Source organism: Gymnoscopelus braueri (genome assembly GCF_963280865.1).
Source record: "Gymnoscopelus braueri genome assembly, chromosome: 1".
NCBI classification, from domain to species: domain Eukaryota; kingdom Metazoa; phylum Chordata; class Actinopteri; order Myctophiformes; family Myctophidae; genus Gymnoscopelus; species Gymnoscopelus braueri.
The window spans coordinates 42,156,576-42,178,590 of record NC_137603.1 but is presented as its reverse complement, the minus strand read 5'-3'; the positions used below and the strand labels follow the sequence as shown (position 1 = coordinate 42,178,590).

At 39.8% G+C, this 22,015-nt stretch overlaps 1 protein-coding gene across 1 annotated transcript; it reads right to left on the bottom strand.

Moving 5' to 3' along the window:
- Positions 1 to 9,061: 9,061 nt before the first annotated feature.
- Positions 9,062 to 11,168, bottom strand: LOC308091154 (toll-like receptor 13). Its single transcript, XM_080436554.1, has 3 exons — positions 11,155 to 11,168; positions 10,939 to 11,054; positions 9,062 to 10,341 (listed from the first exon to the last, which is right to left on the bottom strand). The coding sequence occupies exons 2-3, from the start codon at positions 10,944 to 10,946 to the stop codon at positions 10,125 to 10,127; spliced, it is 225 nt and encodes a 74-aa protein (XP_080292680.1). The 5' UTR covers positions 10,947 to 11,054; positions 11,155 to 11,168; the 3' UTR covers positions 9,062 to 10,124.
- Between the last annotated feature and the right edge of the window lie 10,847 nt (positions 11,169 to 22,015).

Here is a 22,015-nt window from a genome sequence, read left to right as displayed (position 1 = left end):
CACGTTCGCCCAAGACAGGAACGAGTTTATGAACGATCGTTCATTGAACGCGTTCAGGCACAACACTGTGTGTGTGTGTGTCTGTCTGTCTGTCTGTGTGCGTGTGAGAGAGAGAGAGAGTCTAAGCGAGCAAATTGATCATTGCCAAATTTCTCATGCACACAGCCTGTAGCGTGGTTCCTGTCCTGTTATGACCTCATCACGGGCTTGTGTGATGCAAGCATGAGCACAATTTTCTAATGCTTCCGTCATACAGTCTGTGCAACGGAAACTCTGAAAAGGATCCGGGAGTAAAGCGGATGTCCCGCTTCCCCTCGCGCGTTTCGTCTTTGCAGTCGCGTAAATTTGTCCTACTGTAAATCAAATTAGTCAAAGCATATATAGCTTGTTCCTTATCAGAAATGGAAATTCAAAAGTGTTGGGATTGTGGTGGGAACAAACAAGCACAATACAACCTTCATCAAGGCGAAAGACAGCAATTGGAAGAACAATGAATGAGGTGAGCTTAAATAGAGGCAAGTAGGCCCTGTGCATGACTGTAGTTCCCCTTTCCAGAAGGCGGCGTTTCCTGTTCCGGGTCAGTTTCTCATAGGGTGCATCCACACATAAGATGCAAGTCATCGGAAGATCCATCCACTCCCATGTTATGGGAAAAACCGGAACGACCGTCCCGATGCGTGTCTGAAGCGCATAACCGGGTTCCGCTCTTCCTTGAGTAACGGCCAGAAATGGCCGGAACCGGAACAAGGGCTTGCGACAACTAGCGTCAACTTGTATCTTATGTGTGGATGCACCCATAGCTTCAATTGAAGCTATGAGTGCTTCCGGTTCAAATCTGCTGCTGCTTATTTTATTTATTTCCATTTCACCAGGTCTTTAAAAACAACCAATTGACCCAAAATGCTTTCCAATCGAGAACAAAAATAGTCCACAAAAGAAAAACCAAAATATAAAATACCAAAAACAATAGAATTCTAAGATCAGAAACACATCTGGACTATAAGATTTAAACAACTAATTAAAACATTGTAGGGATCAAATCAAATTTTAAATTCCAGTGGACTTGCAAAAACGTCCATTGCCCTCAGACTGAGCTAAAAGCAAGAGAGGAAAGGTGGGTAAAAATGTTGGGCTGGACTTAATGTGTGATGAGAAATCCACTGCGAAACAAACCTCCACTCTCCACAGTCACGGAGGTACAATGACCCTGTACAAGTTAACAATGCGAAGACCATTTTTGGAACAGAAATCTATATAACAAAAGTAAACTATAACACAAACCACTACAGCACTAACTCATATTAACTATATATAACAAAAGTAAACTAACACAAACCACTACAGCACTAACTCATATTAACTAATGAAATTACAATGCAACTGAAATATTGGGGGAAAAAATGCATTCCCTCAAAATCCTATTAATACATTCAAAGTAATAAACCTCTGCCCCTCCCCATAAACACGGGTAACATGGTGCAGTCCATTAAATCATGAGCTACTTATAAGCAGATCTGAAGCAGCTGGTCCCCCGTTCGCTTTTTAAATATACTTTATAAAATGATTCAGGGTTTACAAAAAATATAGGCATTTGCATTACAAGGTAATACAAAGGGACTACAAAAATATAATATTGGATTCTTTTCCTTAACTTTTTTTTGTCTGGAGTCAATTGTTCTTTGTCTTTTCAGTTCAGTCGTTATTTGTTTGAACACCACTTCCATATAGAGATGGTGTATGATGGCACAACGCGTGTTCCATATTTGACTGACCACAGTGCACACGACAGTCCAAAGGAATTCCTGATCCATGGCAGACATTTTTTCATTAAACACACCATACATTACAGAATTATTTTGGAAAACATTGCCAATTTAACACACATACAGTAGGTGCCCACTCTTCCTGGGTTTCCACCTATCCTGTTACCATGTCTAAAGTATGGCAAACAATAATAATCCTATACTATCCTAATTGATTGATTAGATTAGATGTTTTTATTAACCACTTGAGCCCTATTTTATACATTAGTCATACGATTATGTCACGCAAAAATAACAATCTACAAGAAAGTGTCATTGTAATTAGTGTTATGCCCTTGTAGATCTGCTATTTTTGCAATTAATGAAAATTTCTGACAAGTGTCATGCATTGTTCCTTTTGCCCAGGCAGCCCATATGGGCTTTAAGGACAATCATCAAACATATTGTTTCAGTGTTATTGTTTACTGACCTTTCAAAATGTTCACAGGGTCATGTATAGTTATTAAAAACACATGACTTTGCTGTTACAATAAAAAAACGTATTTGCATACACACAGTACGCAAATTACAGCCTTCACTATGAATTCTGTTGTTAAGCCGTGTCGTATGCGCACCTTCAGAACAACTTCCAGGTCCAAGTGTGTTTTGCCAATATGCCGCGGTGCTGTGTCCCTCGCTGTTTTAACAGCTTTCCTGGCAACGACAAAGAGAAGAGGATATATATATATATATATATATATATATATATATATATATATATATATATATATATATATAATCTCAGCAAAAGCGTTTTATTTCCCATAAACGATAAGGCCCGTCAACTGTCATACCAGAATTTTCCCTTCTCTGTTAGTAAAGATAGCTTTATTTACTTAGGAGTCTGTGTAACTTATAAATACAAAGATCTGATGGACAATAACTTCAAAACTACACTGAGAAAGGCCAAGCAAGACATGGAGAGGTGGGCTTCACTTCCATTGTCGCTAGCTGGTAGAATCAATTCTGTGAAAATGACTATTATGCCTAGATTTTTATTTCTTTTTCAAGCAATCCCAGTCTTTATTCCAAAGTCTTTTTTTAAGGAACTGAATAAATACACGTCTACGTTTATTTGGAACAACAAAGTTCCCCGTATAAGGAGAGAGTTTTTGGAAAGGCAGAAGGAGGAGGGCGGCCTAGCGTTACCCAATTATTTGTATTACTATTGGGCAGCTAATATCCATATGCTGATGTTTTGGGTCTATGATCTGCCTGAGGAGGAATGCCCAGCCTGGTTGGCAATGGAGCAGCATGCGAGTAGCCCAGTATCACTTGGATCTTTGATTTGTGCCCCACTACCGTTAAGCAAACGTCATAAGACAAATAGCCCAGTTATTCAAGGTTCCTTAAGGATATGGTCACAGTTCAGAATTCACTTTAAACTTAAAAAGGCCCTCATCACTTCCCCCATCCGGGCGAACTGTAATTTTGTTCCTTCTCTCACAGATCCATCCTATCAGCTTTGGTATAGGAGGGGAATTAAGTGTGTGAAGGACCTTTTTAAAGAGGGACACTTCATTTCTTTTGAGCAGTTGAAGAGGGATTTTGATATTCCACAATCGAGCTTCTTTAAATATCTACAAGTACGCAGTTTTATCATAAGACACTTTTCCCTGGCAACTCCACAAGGTACCTGGGTGGATGAGTGCTTGAGCTGGGACCCGGGAGGCAGGGGCATAGTTTCTAGGGTATATGACAGCATCCAGAGGGTAGCTTCCCCGTCGCTTAATCATGTAGCAAGGGCTTGGGAGGAAGAGCTAGGGATGGATCTGCCCGTTTCAATTTGGCAGTCGGCAGTTTCACTGGTACATTCATCTTCAATTTGCATAAGACATGGGTTGATACAATTCAAGGTTTTACACAGGTTGCATCTATCCCCAAGTAGACTAGCGACTTTCTATCCCAATTTAGATCCAGCCTGTGTTAGGTGTAATCAGGACCCAGCTACCCTTAGCCACATGTTTTGGTCGTGCCCTAGACTGACTACATTCTGGACGGAGGTATTTAGTACCTTTTCATATATGTGTAGGGCAACTATAGACCCCAATCCAGTGACTGCATTGTTCGGTGTTCTCCCACAGGGAACACCAATAGCGAATCACCAAGCTGAAGCTATAGCCTTCTCCTCTTTACTTGCTAGACGACTGGTATTGTTCAGTTGGAAAAAAGCGGCTCCGCCATCCCACAAACACTGGGTGGCGGATGTTATGTCACATTTAAAACTTGAACAGCTTAAATATACAATCAGAGGCTCCACTCAGAAGTATACTAGAGTCTGGCAACCGTTCCTGTCATATTTTGAGGAGGTGTATTCCACTGTTGCAATATAGCCATTGTAGTATAGCCATTTGCCTTTCTTCCCCCCCCTCCCTTCCCCCTTTCTTCCCAGTTATTTGATTTTGCTGTTTTACTGATTTTTCTTTCATCTTTCTTTCTTTTTTTTTTTCATTCTCTTGATATTGTGTACTAGTGTCTGTGGTGTTGTGTAGTTTGTTATATGTTGTTACGTGTATGTCTTGAAAAAATCAATAAAAACACACACTCCCTGGATGCCAGAGCAGAACCTCTGCCTCAAAATTTTCACATGGGCCTGTTATAGCGCCACCAGGAGGCCGCTTTTTGCAAAACATTTTTTTTTGACAGTACTCCTACAGATTTTATCCAAATATCACGCAATTCAGTACACAGTATCTCTATAGTCATGTGATCAACACGGATCTGTCCAATTTTCCATATTCTATCCTGATTGGCTAAGGTTGGCTTCCAAAGTTTGCAGGATTGCTCCGTTTTCAACAAAATGCCTCAGATCATGAACGCAGCTTGCGATTTCCGTGAGATTTCACACGCACATTACCACTAGGCCGAGGAATCTTGGCCACTTGAAATGTTTCAAATCAGCCTCATGGTGGCGCTATAAAAGGCCGATTTGTGTTTTGAACTATAGCTGCACCGATCTGCGTGAAACTTTGCACGCACACTCCCTAGAGGCCAAGGAAAAACATCTGCCCTGCTTTTTTCACATTTGCCTTTCGTAGCGCCACCAGGATAGCCTGGTAAACCCTCCCTCCGGAAATCTCAATTCCATTTCATCACTCCTGAAATGAAATGGAATTGAGATTTCCGGAGGGAGGGTTTACCAGGCTACCACCAGGAGGCCGACTTATGTAAAACAAATGTTTTCATTTAATCCTTCAGAATGTATCCAGATTTCACGCAAAGCGGTACACATGATCTCTATAGTCATGTGATCAAGATGGATCTGTTTAATTTATCATATTCCATCCTGATTGGCTAACATTGACATCTAAAGTTTGCAGGAGTGGCCCGTTTTGAACAAAATGCCACAAATCATGAACGCAGCGTCCGATTGCGGTGACACTTTGCACGCACATTCGCACTACGTTGAAGAACAAATAACACTCTTTTAACATTGCCCTATTATAGCGCCACCAGGAGGCCGATTTTTGCAACACTTTTCTTTTTTATATTACTCCTACAAATATTGTCCAATCATGCAAATCGGTACCCATTATCTCTATAGTCAAGTGATCAAGATGATTCTGTCCAATTTTTCATATTCCATCCTGATTGGCAAATTCTGAACATTGCTGCCCCACAATAACCTACCTGACCTGGCGGAGACCTGTGCTCCGAGGAGCACTTTTTCTAGTTATAGATTGTTCAGTTTGTTACAGAGTTCTCTGGCTGCGCGCCAACAGGGAGCTTCACCGTTCCCCGCACACACACAGTAAATCTGCTCCTCCTACTTTCTGTGTCCCTTTATATTCAGCCCGCTTCCACAGGTAATAATGTTAGGCTGGGCAATACATTACATTATTAAGGGCATGTGTTTGTATGTGCCTCGGCGGGGCGGGCGGTAGACTATATCTGCGTGCTGGTTGTGGTGGGCCGGTCTGGGCCAAAATGTCAGGACCTAATTTTTGTCCCAGTCCAGCCCTGTCTGAACGTACAATGATAATGTACTGTTAAGAGTCTAAGCCTAGGTTGATTGTTTGATCTGACTGCTACCAAGCAGTTAGACTCACCTTGATTCCAACCACAACCCTGTTGTGGGTATTGTTAGAGCTACTGGCGCCAGGGTTTTGTAAACGCAACCGTTTGATGTAGTTTAGATAAGAGCAGTTAGATTAGAGTTCTGTCATTTTTATTTGGTGTTGGTTAGGTTAGTTAGAGGGTTAAAAGCAAGGTTAGGTTTAGGTTGGTTTATTTGTTTATTGTTTTGTGCCAGGTGCTATTTCCTATTGTTTAAAATCATGTATTAAAAATCACTTCTTTGTAAAGAATCAAATACCTAAAATAAAACAAAAAAGAATAATAAAAACAAAACTTCACTTGCCAACCTGTTATGTGAGAATCCTTTATTTCCCCTAGACCAGGGGTTTTCAACTGATTTTGACCCAGGGACCACCATCCTGACTAAGAGCAACCTGGGGACCACCACTATTGTGTCGGGTGGGTCCATCATAGACCAACCCCACACACTAGTGGTGGGGGGTTCATGCACCACTGGGAGCTTTTTGCAAATTACAGTGTGCGAACTTCGATTCTTTTTTTAAATATTAATCCACTGTTAGTCCTGCACCTTTTGTTTAGCGGATGTGCCAGTCTTATTTTTTCTATAGGGTTCATGCACCATTCCATGGGTTAAGATTGTTTTTTTTTTCTTAATTGTTACTCACTAATCACACTATCACAGGCTACATTCATGAGCTGGACAAAAAAGCATTGTATTATCAGTAAAGAGGATGTTCGATATTGACTTTTTTATTCCAATATTGTCAGATATCGACACAAATCAACTAATTGTCAGGTAACAACCTCACATTATCTAATAAAATAAAATAGCTATAATATCAATATAATATCTAATAAAATACAGTGATATTGTTAGGCTTTCAATGAAGTCCTGGGAATGAGTGGTCATTTGAATGAGACCCACTAATCTTAGATTAGATGTTGTCCCATTTGACAGTGCAGAAGCATAATTGCCTTGATGCCTATAACATTAACGAGCGTCAACGAGCGTCAGCTGGACACAGTCACACACACCTGCCCTCTGCAGTGCTCTAATTTGAAAGTGACTGGAGTCTGTCTCATTCCTCTACAAAAGCCCTTGAATATGAAGGAATATGATTAAGGATTACTGTGATTATGGTAAACTCAAATTTCATATCACACACACCATATACAGTAAGAACTCCTGTAACTTATTAACAAAACAAAGCCTCTCATCTCTAGTAAAAATAAAAAATACACTTTTGGTACTGACCAAAACAAAGACGGTTTTAAGATGATGAAAGCCTACTTTCCTTAGTGGGAAACACACACACCTCTAAAATACACGTTTTTGCCAGAAAAGAAAATATTTCACGGAAGGATTTTTTTTTTGTTATTCCACTGCGCCCGCTACAGATCCGCTCAGTGGAATTTTTCTATTCACCAGATTTTTCCCTTTCGGTGAAATATTTTATTTTCTGGCCAAAAAGTGTATTTTAGACGTGAGGTGGGGGGCTCTGAGTGTTCCCACTAAGGAAAGTAGGCTTTCGACATCTTAAAACCGTCTTTGTTTTGGTATTTTTTATTTTTTACTAAAGACGAGGGTGTGCGATGTGTGGTCTGGTGCAGTGTGGGCCGCAACGCAGTGTAAACATCCCATTGATTGGCTGGGGAAAGGGGTGAGGGTCGGGTCTTCATTGGCTAACAGGTAAATGAGCCGAGGGGAAGATTTCATTGGCTAGAAATGTGGAAGGAAAATGAAGGGAAAATATAGCTGCAAGCAGCGATAACACAGGGCCAGGTTTTGCAGAGAGAAAAAAGAAAGAAGAAACTATAAGTAATTTGCAGAATAAGCCATAGAAGCATAGAACACTCAACTTGAGAGAAAAAAAGGCAGGCAGGCAGGCAGGCAGGCAGGCAGGCAGGCACACACACACACACACACACACACACACACACAGTTGGAGATCAGGATGAGGAAATGAAAGCTCACATGCACCACCCCCCCTTCCTTGGGCATTGGATCAATGAACAGATACAATTAACACATGCATGCCACTGCTGGACTTGTACATACATTATGGCCTCATTGTGTCAATGTGGTGACCCAGGCCTTTTGCATGTCATCGACACTGAAAAGTGATCCACTGTGTCCTGAGTCTCGGCTGTCTGTACAAGATTAGTGTCTCACTAAACCTTGACAATGTCCTTTTAACTGGGGTTAAAATACCAGATGCAGAATTATGTTTTGGAAACCAGGCCAAAAGTAGAAGAAAGAAGTTAAACAAATGGATTATTTTCTAAACAAATCTGACACAGTTAAAATTGTAGACACAAATAAAACACAGTAAAATGTATTTGAATGCATTCAATTGAACTTATTTGATTGATTGAGTGCTTTATTAACAGTTTGCAAAAAAAAGCACGGTGGTACAGATTTATACAAAAGCATGCTAAAAGTATAACCCAAATAAGCCCAGGGCTTGTTTCCATTGTGAGGTCCTGTGTATTCAATTCCTCGAGACATTTAAAGACAAACAATAATATACAGTTATATGCAAAAACATCATATATACGAGTAGTAATAAAAAAGAAAGATATACAGTAAACATTTGGGGGGTGGGGGTCATTACCGGTGATAAGCTTAGACTTTTGACTTTTACAGGGGCCTGATATTATACCAACATATCAGTCATAACACATTAAAGCAAATTATAAGATATTAACAATCAATAAATACTTCAAATTCAATCAATTATGCATTTTATCAAAACATCATCAAATGAACAAATCAACAAGAATCGTGCATGAGACGCCTCATATCCTTGTCAAATGTTTTAGAATGTATTAATACAAATGAAAAAAGGGATACATTTTAGTTAAAGACAATAATCATTACCTAAGATATATATTCAATAACATAATAGTAAAAGCCTGTCAGCAGAGAGGGTTGCGCGGGAGGAGTAGGACGAAGGCTCTATCTACGTCCTCCTGGTGGGGGCTCCTCACTGTCAGTCTAGGATACAACAGCAGTGACAACACAAAAATGCGTGTGGGGAGGAATTAATTGGCATAACGACTAAATTGGGGAGAAAAAAGAGGGTAAAAAATAATTGGCTACTCTAAATTTAAAAGAATAATAATAAGGATAAAATAACAACATGATCATTCAAATATGATAGCCAAAGCCAAAACTAACAGCACAATATGTAATGTAAACAATGAGAATAATGAATCCTTCCAATGAGAAAGTATTACTGGTATTTAATCTTGATCAGTGTATTATCAAAGCTGATCAATATAGTAATGAGTAATGAAGAAAGTCATGAAAGTAAATGTAAATATAGCAGGGAGACTCAAGGACAACAACATTGAACTATCCGCTCTTTCTGTTAAATCAATTAAATGATAATTCCGACATCCCATTATTCCGACCGTTAGATTAGTGTGAGATTAGGGTTAGGGATAGGGTTACTTGTAAAAGGCCAGTCGGACCAACCGGGCGTCAGAATACAACTGTTAAGATTAGAAGATCTACCACCGTCACCATTTTCAACAAATGTTGGTTTAAAATCACACAGTCATGCACTCACCAGTAATTGCTTTTGTCAAAACAACTTGCCTCTACTTTGTTTTTAAATATCGTTGGAAACTATACCTGTATTGTATTGGTCTTGCTGTGGTATTCTATTTTATAGCATGTCATCTGTACCCCCTGTCCAGGGACTTCAGATGGAAATAAGCTTGTAGCAAACTGGTCTAATTTTCCCTATAATAGTATATGGTCCCTACTACATAAAATAACCAATTGTAGTACAATAGGATGTCAAATAATGGACCTTTATTTGACCTCTGAATGTTAGAGATTTTCAGTGATAGAAGTGATAGTTGATATAACACCAGCAAAGGAAAAATAATTACATTAATAATAACTTCATTTATAAAGCACTTTTAAAATGAAAATAGGCTATGAACCTAATACCCAAAGAGGTGCTTTAAAATTTCGTATTGAATTTGCTTTAACCCATTTAGACCTGAGGCCGATTTTAAAAACGCCTTCTAAATCCTGACCTAAGTTTTCTGGAAAACGACATTTTTTAAAAGATGTTCCTATATACTGTACTGTACATAGCAACAAGAACCCCAAAAGGGGTTCCCGGCTTGAAAGGTATAGTTACATAATGGGGTGCCAGGTCTAAATGGGTTCATTTATGTTTGAGGTACTGAATAGAATGATCCCATATATTTTAATCAGAACTAGCCCATTTTTGGTCAGTTACCACAAACTATAAATGAAAGAGATTATTCATTCAAGCACAGATCAGTGTCTGGTGTGTCCAGAGCTCTGCGTAGGTTCTGCCACAACAGTCCAGGGTTCTGTCCAGCCTGGGACCAGCTCAGGTAGGTGTGTCTCTTCACCAGCCTCCTCATGCGGAAGTAGGGAGACAACTGCTGGGCTGGAATGTCCTCCAGAAACACCAGGATCAATACGTCCTTCTTCTCATCAAACAGACGGTAGCTGCACACAGGAGAGGAGAGCAGCTTTACAGTAAGTCAAACTTTATTTACATTATGTGAAGACTTATTCACAGTAACTACTTACAGCAAGAAAAGGCTTCATCTACTACAAGTGAAATGTATTTACAGTGAAAAAAGTTCATAGTCAATAAATATGTATTTAAAGTAAAGCTTTGCATAACAGTGACATACATTCTGAACAAACGGTAGGTAATCGTGGTTGTTGTTGATAGTGGGGTGCCCCTCCTAAATACAGTGTCTGTACTGCGGCCCGCTGTAACTACATTAAGCCACTTGTTTGGACAAACTATTGTGGAAGCACAAATCAACACATGGAATGTTTGATAAACCTCAGAACGAATGATTGAACAGACATTTGAAAGGGCTACAGCTGATGAAAAGTGTTTTTGATAAATACAAATATGAAAATGTGAAATTTCCTGCACAGGACCGTGAATTTTTCAAAATGTTTAAGCACAAATTACATAAAATAGGATGCACAGATTGTCCTGCCACTTTCATGTGAGTAAATGTGGCCTTCAGATTTGAATACATTTCATGATTTTGCAGTGAAATGTCAAGATAATTGGTAGCCCACCTGGCCATCTGGATCTCTAGAGCACCATTCACTCTCCAGGTAACGATGGCTGATCACACAGATGGTCTTTCTGCTGCCATAGATGGCCTCTGTAATGTTCTCTATGATGGCTTTACCTGGAAACATACCAAACATTCCCGAGTCAAAACGATTATGCATAGACAGAATGTAATAAATACTGCCATAATAATGCCAGAGACAGAGAGAGGTTTGAACCTGGTTGGAAGTCTCTGTGGTGTAGACAGAGTCTCCAGCCCTGCTCTCCCTCGAGCACTGGAAGCATTTCTCTGTAAACCCAGGGTTCATCATCAACATTGTAGGAGATGAAGGCATCGTAGCGCTCAGGAGACCCCCTCTTTTTTTTCTGGGCATCATAAAGGAAGGCCAGGAAGAGGAAGTAGGCATAGAGGAGCTGCCACCTCAGGAAGTGGTAGGTGAAGGATGTTAGTAGAGTTAGCACAATCACACAAGTGGAGGAAATGTAGCAGATGAAGCTAGCGTCCATCCAACAGGAATGGATGTCAAAGTCCAAAAATCTGGTTCCCTTTTTCATCAGAGGATAGCCACAAGTGTAGCTGTGAGCATCAACTACCTGCGTTTGGCTGTTGTTCAGCATCCACTGCAGAAAATCTGAATTAGAGCACTCGCAAGCAAAAGGATTGCCACCCATGTTAACATATCTGAGAGCAGGAAGAAAACTGAACACAGAGACGTTGATCACCGTCAACTCGTTCTGGCTCAGGTCCAGCCAAGACACTCGAGTCAGGTTGGATTGTTCCAGGAAATCCAGGGACTTCAGTTTATTGTTGGAAAGATCAAGAACTTCTAAGTTTGGTGTGTTTTTAAATGTGATGTAAGTTATGTTTGGAGTAAATAATTGATGATTGCATTGTATTGTAAGGCTCTTCAGGCTCGTCAGTAATGGTAAATCACGGTAACTCAGCAGAATAATTAGACTAAGGGTTTCGAGTTCATCCAGTCCTTCAAAAACATTTATTTCCACCTCCCCTTTGGCCTCCGTCCCCTCCAACCTGAAACCTTGTAATGTAAGGTACTTAAGTCCAACCGGTCCTTCAAAAGGTCCGTCGTACAACCAACCATTCTTACCGTCTGAACCCACATCTAAGTGCTTCAGAGATTTCAGACTTTTAAAATCCCATGTTTTTAATTCTGTAATGAAATTATTATTTAAATCCAAGAATTCTAGCTTCTCTGAACCAGTCCAGAATGTATTGTCAAGTACCTGAATGAAATTGCCATTCATAGTTAGAACCTTTAACTCACTGAGAGGTTGAAAAACACACTGTTTCATTTCAGTGATGTGGTTGTTATCTAGATGAAGGTGCGTGAGTCTGGTTAAATTTAAGAAGTCTGAGCAGCTTAAATCATTAATATGATTGTAACGCAGGTTAAGGATTTGAAGCATGGAGAGATGTTTAACATCGTCTGGCACTTTGGAAAGTTTGCTGAGGATAAGATTCAGGTGATTCAGTTGTTTAATTTGGTTTATTGAATCTTTAGGGAGTTCAGTCAGTTCAGTAGATGATAGATACAGGTTGGTTAACTGAGTACAAGTTGTCAATTCACTTACGTTGGGTGCACGGCTAGTGAGTAGTTCAAGTGTCCTCAGTGTGGATATGTTGCAGGCAATATTTAAGAGACCTCTGTTTTTCCACATAGAAGACAGCCGTAGGTACTGTAGTGAATCAAGGTTCTGTAGAGAGTTTCTGATGGCGTTAAAAGACCTTTCATCGCCAAAATACACATGAGTTATATTCCTGAGAAAATGCTTGTGTGGTATGTACCACTCCCATCCTGATAAGTTACAACAATTTGTCAGGTCGATTTTCATAAGATTTGGAAACACAGCTGTTGTGATGCTTAACTTTTTTATTGAATTTGAATCAAGTGTCAATTCCCTGAGCTCAGAGGACATGTTTAATGGCAGATCGTTTGACTGGAAAGACACTAATTCCTTAATTGTGATTTCCAGCACATGTAAGTGTGGTAGTTGTAAGATGGTGATAATGTCTGTAATTTGATGTATGTAGTTAAAGTTCAGATATAATTTCTGTAAACTGGGGAGTGACTGGAAGGCAGCAGGGTTGATGAATCGGATATTGTTCCAATCCAAGCACAGTAGGAAGAGCTTAGACAGTCCCTGAAACATATTGTCTGTCAGTGTTGTTAGTTGGTTATTGTTCATATAGAGCACTTTAAGTTCCCCCAAATGGCGAAAAGCCCCGTCATCAACATGAATTATTGAATTAAAACCCAATGACAATTCTCTGAGATTCATCAAATTGTTCAAATCTGTCCTGTTTATCTTTTGAATGTGATTATCCTTGAGTGTTAAGAGAATAACTTCTCTGGGAATGTCGTCTGGTATGCTAAAGAGTTGACGCTTTTCACAATGCACCGAAACATCAGCAGTGACATTTCAGAGTAAAGAATAGTGCAGTCTTTCAGGACATAAGCCAGTATAGGACTAAGATGAAGCGTAAACAACAGAAATAAGAAGGGGAAACAATGCCAGATTCCTGTCTGTGGCATCATTGCTGTCTTCAGGGTCAACTGTCAGGTGCTTTAGGTGACACTGGTTGGTGACAACACTGTTCAGCACAGATGATCTAAAGAGGATACAACAGTAAAACACAAGTAACCTTTTATTTGTATCTCTAGATAGATTATCAATATATGCAGACTGTATCATTTTCAAAAAACGCCTATACACAGCATAAGTACATTGATTGTTGTTCTTGAACTATTTGGAATAAATGCATGGGCATGGTCTCATTTGAAGGTGACGTTTTTCCCCAGCAAAAAACTTAATGGAATAGAAAGTTTTTAATTCCTGCAATATTTTCTATAAACAGATGCTTGCATAACACTGCTATTATCATATATTAGCTGGAAAACACAATTAGGCCACAGTATGAAGCCTTACCTAGCCCATGACCATAAAACATTTGATTCTGTGAAGAAGGAAAACAATTTATATATATATATATATATATATATATATATATATATATATATATGATATACTGTATATAATATTTTGTTTTATTGAATTAAGTTTTGTGGTTTTCAAAATTAGTTCTTCACAGAATCAAAAGTTTTATGGTCATGATTCTGATTATACTTATTTTTGGAAATCTCTATGGGAAACATGAATGGCCTTTTTTTGAGTGGAACCACACAATGGCCACCACTGCTATGCCCTATGGGGGTTTCTGTTGGTTTCTTGACGGAAAAGTCAACAGTTGTCATGCTATCTTGGAATTGTTTGCACCATTGTAATCACAAGACCTGTACCTCTAAAATGGTATATATTGCCTGGGTAGGTGACACACACACACACACACACACACACACACACACACACACACACACACACACACACACACACACACACACACACACACACACACACACACACACACACACACACACACACACACACACACACACACACACACACACACACACACACACACTTGTGTACACTTGTTTGTTTGTCTGGGAAAATGTACCATTAGGCCTACCATTATGTTTGGACAGACTTGTCCCATGAGACTGAAACATTAAAGAAATTAGAACAATAACTTAGAAAAGATGTGAAGATGTTGGACATTCAAATTGAATGTTTAAAATAAAGCTGTATTCTTTAACTCTGAAGAACTGTATCAACTTCCCCATTTAGCCTGTTTCACTTCAATGTTATCGAGTTAATGTTTCATTTTGATAAAATACAGTAATATCAAATGATAACTAGAAAAAGTGCTCCTCGGAGCAGAGGTCTCCGCCAGGTCAGGTAGGTTATTTTGGCCTCCTGGTGGCGCTATAATAGGCCAATGTGAAAAGGGTGCCATTTATTCCTACGCCGTGCACGACAATCGGACACTGCTTCATGATTTGAGGCATTTCGTTCTAAACATGTGTTTTGCTAAATTTGACCTGCTGGTGGCGGTATAACAGGCCAATGTTAAAAGGGTGGCATTTGTTCCTCAATATTGTGTGAATGTGCGTGAAAAGTTTCTTCATGATTCGTGGCATTTTGTTCAAAACAAGCCACTACTGCAAAGTTTAGATGTTAATCTTAGTCAATTAGGATGGAATATGTAAAATCAAACAGATCTGTCTTGATCACATGACTATAGAGATAATGTGTACCGATTTGCGTGAAATTTGGATAAAATGGGAAGGAGTAAAATAAAATAAAAGGTTTTACATATGTCGGCCTCTTGGTGGCGCTATAAAAGGCAGATGTGAAAAATGCAGGGCAAAGGTTTTTCCTTGGCCTCTAGGGAGTGTGCATACAAAGTTTTATACAGATCGGTGCAGTTATAGGTAAAACTTGAATCATCCTGTTATAGCGCCACCATGAGGCTGATTTGAACATTTTGAAGTGGCATTTCTTCCTCGTCATAGTGGGAATGTGCATGCAAAATGTCATGGAAATTGCATGCTGTGTTCATGATTTGAGGCATTTTGTTCAAAACGGAGCACTCCTGCAAACTTTGGAAGCCATTTTTAGCCAATCAGGATGGAATATGAAAAATCTGAAACACCGGTTTCGTTTAATGACTATAGAGATACTATGTACCGACTTGCGTGATTGGAAAAAATCTGTAGGAGTAATGTCAAAAAAATTGTTTTGGAAAAAGCGGCCTCCTGGTGGCGCTATAACAGGCCCATGTGAAAAATGTGGGGCAAATGTTCTGAATTGGCATCCTGGAGTCTGTGTGCACAGTTTCGATGCAATCAAGCCAACAGTGTCGAAGATTAGCTGTTCACAGACGGACGGACGGACACACGGACACGGACACACACGGACACACACGGACGGACGGACAGACAGGGTGCAAAACATACTCTCTCGCCATGCCTTTCGGCCTGGCGGAGACGATAACAAATCAAGTATCAATCATTTCATTGTCAAATTGAAATGCTTAAGAAACTGGAACAGGAACTTAACAGGAAAATTATGTTTAAATGTTGGACACTGTGAGTCATCAAGTGAATGTTTCATAATTATCTAGGCATGTAACGATTTATCGTAAATCAATTCAAATCGATTCAAACTGGTAATATAAAAAATAGGCCAAAGAAGAAGAAAACTAGAAAAAGTGCTCCTCGGAGCACAGGTCTCCGCCAGGTCAGGTAGGTTATTCTGGCCTCCTGGTGGCACTATAATAGGCCAATGTGAAAAGGGTGCCATTTCTTCCTAGGCCGTGCACGGCAATCCGACACTGCATTCATGATTTGAGGCATTTTGTTCTAAAAATGTGTTTTGCTAAATTTGACCTGCTGGTGGCGCTACAACAGGCCAATGTTAAAAGGGTGGCATTTGTCCCTCAACATAGTGTGAATGTGCGTGCAAAGTTTCACCGCAATCAGACGCTGCGTTCATAATTTGCTGCATTTTGTTCCAAACAAGGTACTACTGCAAACTTTAGATGTTAATCTTAGCCAATCAGGATGGAATATGAAAAATCAAACAGATCCGTCTTGATCACATGGCTATAGAGATCATGTGTACCGATTTGCGTGAATTTTGGATAAAATGGGAAGGAGTCTTATAAAAATACATTGTTTTACAGTGTTGACAGCTAACCTACTGTCACTCCTGTAGGGGAGTGATTAACTCCCCTACGTGTACTCAAAAATGTCCAATCTTGGAATAAATTCCTTACCAAAAAAAATCTTCACCAATGTGTTTGTAAAAGTGTCTAGTAACACATCTCACAAAGACTGAAATACAGTTTGCTGCTGAAAGTTATTTAGAAGAATAAGAGAGAGAAATGTACTTGATACATTGCAAGCATTTGTTTTGGACCAAAACCACTCCTTGGGCTAAAAACGTCCCAATCTCAATGGGCTTCTTACACAAAAAGTATACCTGGAAAAGGATGGCTATGGCCGTTTTTAGCCCAAGGAGTGGTTTTGGTGCAAAAGAAATGCTTGCAATGGATTCAAAATCATAAAAACACCCTAGTTTGACCCCTCACATGCTACTTACAACAGATTCTTCTTTTTTTTCCCGCATAAGGTTATGGTGGGTACCCCAACTTTCAGGAGCTGTCACAAATTCTCCTAGGGAAACTGCATTTCAGTCTTTCTGAGATGTATTACTAGACACATTTACAAACACATTGGTGTAGATTTTTTTTGGTAAGGAATTTATTCCAAGATTTTTTTAATATCCCCTGACTAACAGTGTAATAGTTACATTGTATCTTTAATCCACCTTGAACAAGTTGTGTCTGCACTCTGCAATACTTACATTATATAATTTCAGAGAAAATAATAGTCTATCTATCAGGGGCGTAGCACCAAATTCTGGGCCCTGGGGACAAAGATTCACTGTGGGCCCCCCTAAGATTTTTTTCTTTAAAAAATACTTTTTTTTTTTTTTTTTGAGGGCCCTAGTAACTCAGTCCCACTTACACCCCCCCTGTGACGCCCCTGCTATCTATGGTATACATTTCAGTGAGCATAATTCTTCAGTCATCCTCAATGATTGGTGTTTTTTTCATTGGTCTTTTATTAGTTTACAGTACATCACAGACTAGATACAATATAGAACAGTCACTGAGTGAATAGTAGCTTCCAGGATGATTTGCAGAGCACCATTGAAATCTTTCTCTACCAAAAATTGAAATATTAATTGAAATATTGAATCCTACCTAGAACTCAGCGACAACCGTCCTTCCAGTGTGTCAGTCAGAGAGGAATGAAGGCTCATTTGAGAGAGTTCATGTGACATGGAAGTCCATTTGACCACAGCTCAGCTGACACCTCAGAAATGACAAAAGGGTGAGAGAAGTAAGAGGCCACACAATGATACATCACATGAGATTCATGCACAGGAAGTTGCTTCAGCAGCGGTTGTAAGTTTGTTTATACAGTAAATGTTTCAAAGCCAGCTTGAAGCAGCAGTGCAGAACAACATTGCTCTTTTCCTCAGACATTTCCCTTGTGTTTCCACTGAAGCAGTAAGTACAACATGATGTATCTATCATTGTTCCAGCTGTGTGTGTGTGTGTGTGTGTGTGTGTGTGTGTGTGTGTGTGTGTGTGTGTGTGTGTGTGTGTGTGTGTGTGTGCGTTAGTGTGCGCGTGCGAGAGAGAGAGAGAGAGAGAGAGATGTTGAAGTTGAACCAAGTCAACCACTCCGAGTATGAACCCATTAACCTTGACTCCTCGTCCAAATATAGAAAACGTTTATTTTACAATTTCAGGAAAACAATATGTTACAATTCCAGTTGAGTTGAACAGCATGTTAAATATCTAAATGCAACTTTTACAGTCATAATAGTTACCCACACATGTACACAACATTGTGTGAATGGCCGATGACGGCTTTAAACAATATAAACCTTTAGTTCTTAGTTCTTCTTCTCATATAATTGTCCTTTTATTTTATTATTTTTTTGCTTTCATTTGATCCCATTGCCAGATCATGTTAAAATCACCCCATAAAAAGGTACTTATACACCACAGTTTAAACTAGAAAAGGTGCTCCTCGGAGCCAGGTCAGGTAGGTTATGGTGGGCCAGCAATGTTCGGAATTCGCCAATCAGGATGGAATATGAAAAGGTTTTAGTCACTGCAGCGCCTCAGGAGTCTGGACTCTGCCGAAACACTGTCCTGTTTACCTGCTGCACCATCTGTGGCTGCTGTGTGACGGACACACCACAACGTTAGCTGTGAATCCTGTATGTATCATGCAGGGAGAACAGCTTACTTTAATTTGATGTGTTGCCAAATCTTTTGTGTTGAAGGATTAAAACTTATTTGGTTGTTTTGTTCTAATAAGCCCAGGTTTAGCCTCCACACTCCTATTTGAGCTTTCTTTTACTGGCTTATACTTCATGTATATTTCTCACTGTGTGCACACATCAAATGTTACATAATTGGTGATTGAATTAACAACCTCTTGAAAAACATGGTAGATTAAGTGATTTTCACCTGGGAGATGGAACACGATGCACCACTTGTCCACTAGGACTAAAGAATGCAACAATGATCAAAGTACATTTTATATTTAAACCAATCAAAAACAAAACAAAACTAGAAAAAGTGCTCCTCGGAGCACAGGTCTCCGCCAGGTCAGGTAGGTTATTGTGGCCTCCTGGTGGCGCTATAATAGGCCAATGTGAAAAGGTAGCCATTTCTTCTTAGGCCTTGCACGGCAATCGGACACTGCCTTCATGATTTGAGGCATTTTGTTCAAAACAATTGTTTTGCTAAATTAGAACTGCTGGTGGCGCTATAACAGGCCAATGTTAAAAGGGTGGCATTTGCTCCTCAACAGTGTGAATGTGTGTGCAAAGTTTGACCGCAATCGGATGCTGCGTTCATGATTTGCGGCATTTTGTTCAAAACAAGCCACTACTGCAAACTTTAGATGTACATCTTAGCCAATCAGGATGGACTATGAAAAATCAAACACATCCGTCTTGATCACAAGACTATAGAGATCATGTGTACCGATTTGCGTGAAATGTGGATAAAAGGAGTAATATTAAAAAAATAGTTCTACATAAGTCGGCCTCCTGGTGGCGCTGTAAAAGGCAGATGTGAAAATTGCAGGGCAAGGGTTTTTCCTTGACCTGACCTCTAGGGAGTGTGCTTACAAAGTTTTACACAGATCGGTGCAGTTATAGGTAAAAACACGAATCGGCCTGTTATAGCCCCACCATGAGGCTGATTTGAACATTTTCAATTGGCATTTCTTCCTTGGCATAGTGGAAATATGTGTGCAAAATGTCAAGGTAATTGCATGCTGTGTTCATGATTTGAGGCATTTTGTTCAAAACGGAGCACAAAACGGAGAAAAATCTGAAAGACCTGTTTTGTTTAATGACTATAGAGATACTGTGTAACGATTTGCGGAATTTTTGGACAAAATCTGTAGGAGTACTGTCAAAAAATATGTTTTGCACAAATCGGCCTCCTGGTGACGGACAGGGGGCAAAACATACTCTCTCGCCATGCCTTTCGGCCTGGCGGAGACAACAAATGAAATTACATGAAAACCATGAGTAAAACTGGGGGTAAAAAAAAACAAGATGAACACAAATACGTCAAAAATGTTTAAAATGCCCATAGCAAAAACAAGTTGTTTGGGTTAAGTGACAGTAAGGTCTTTTCAGATTGGGAATGACGTATAAATAGGGTCTTAAACAGGGCAGCATCTATAACAGCTTCAAAGCAGGAACAAACATTGTGGTTAAATAGTCTCTTTAGCTCTATTCACAGCCCCCCAAAAACACAGCATTATGTTTATTTAGAAACCCATACAGGAATCAGAGATATGAGACCAACGTCTCCTCGGACCCCCTGGACAAGGGCATGAAAAAAAAAAGTATGGTCAAACTTGAAATAAACCTGAAATAAAGTTTGGCAGTTTGCAGTAAGTCCACTTCACTTGAATTAGGTCAATTTAAATATCAATCATTTCACTTCAAAAATGATTCTCAGTGGTTTCCCTATTAAATTGGGAAGATCAATTAACATCTTATTTTTTTTCATACATGTTATACTCCCCTAGCTATCTTGTGTTAACCCTGTATGGTGACTTGACATGGTACGTCCCACTTCTGTTACGAACGCAGTGAAGAGGAGAGACAGTGTTGCCAGATTGGCCAATGTTCAAAGTCATTGGTCTGGAAAAAATAGCATTGGGCGGGCACATAAAAGTTTCGCTTGCTTTTTAACATATCTGGCGTTTTTGTTTTTTTCACGTAGCACCTACACGGCAGCGGATGGTTCAAAATGAGTATGCGAAATATCTCAGCTGTGCCCAAAAACGGCTAGAACAGCAGAGAAAAAAAGCTAAATATATAGCAAAACTACCGAAAATGTCTTCAATATTTCAATCAACACAAACGGTTGTGTTGGTTGTGTAAAATATGAGAGCTGCTCACATCGGACACATCCAAAAGAGCGACAGCTCGTGCGTTTTCCAATGTTGACATTGCTCTAAGAATGTATCTCTCCTCTGTATCAGTAGCGGGGAAAGATAATTTTGCAAACTGGAAATTATCATAAATAGACTGGGGGGTCTGTCGATTCATGACAACAGACTGAACCATCTAACTTGTCCATTGAATCACCCGTTGCATCAATTAGATTTTTCCGACGTTATAAAGGACTCCGCCTTAAAAGAAAGCACTAATCATATTGGTAAGTCAAATATACGTGCAGCGCTTAGCGTTCATTTATATATACCCTGCATGCTGTATTTGGCCTTCATGTAATGTATTGTTGGACATTGGACAGCACCGACTGCAGTGGTTTCTGAAAGAATGTGACAGCTGCTTGTGTGGTGCAGAAGGCTTACAATGATGAATAGCACTTTCCCTGTGATGACCGGCTCTAATAATAATAGGCTAATTTCAAAGCACAAATTAATTATAGTAATTTTGATAATGTCTATTAAACAATGTTGTTGTCTATTGATAAATGCGCACATTACGCACATTGCGCATGCCTGTTTGAGACACGCACGTATAGACACAGACACACTCTCCTTAGGAGAGTGGAGGAAAGTTTGCTGGGGGGGCTAGGGATTTTGTGCTAAGCTGCGGACCACACGTGAATGTATGTATCCCCTAGCTGCCAGATTCATATTTAGATCTTAGTTGGAAAACTGCAATGGCATCATCAGAGTGTTGAACACTTCTCCATCATCTAAAAACAACTAATATTGAACACAGTGTGAGGTACCAATCAGAGAAACACCAAATGGACCCCCGACGTGAAATAGGGCGCTAAATTTGCCTATAAAAAACTTCTCCTCCTTGGTGTGAATTACATTTTGGTGTGAGTTGGTGTGAATAAAAAAAAATAGGAAATGACATAAGGACGTCCCCCCCCCCGTCCCCCCCCGGGTGACTAAATAACGAACAGTACACATTCACAATGCAGTTGGCCAACCATTTCAAGCATGTATGAACCAGTGACCTCCGATAGATCTGATTAGGGAAATGAAGCTTCTTACCCACATAAGCGGCCCATTCCACCACCACACACACGCATGCACGCACGCACGTACGCACGCCTCT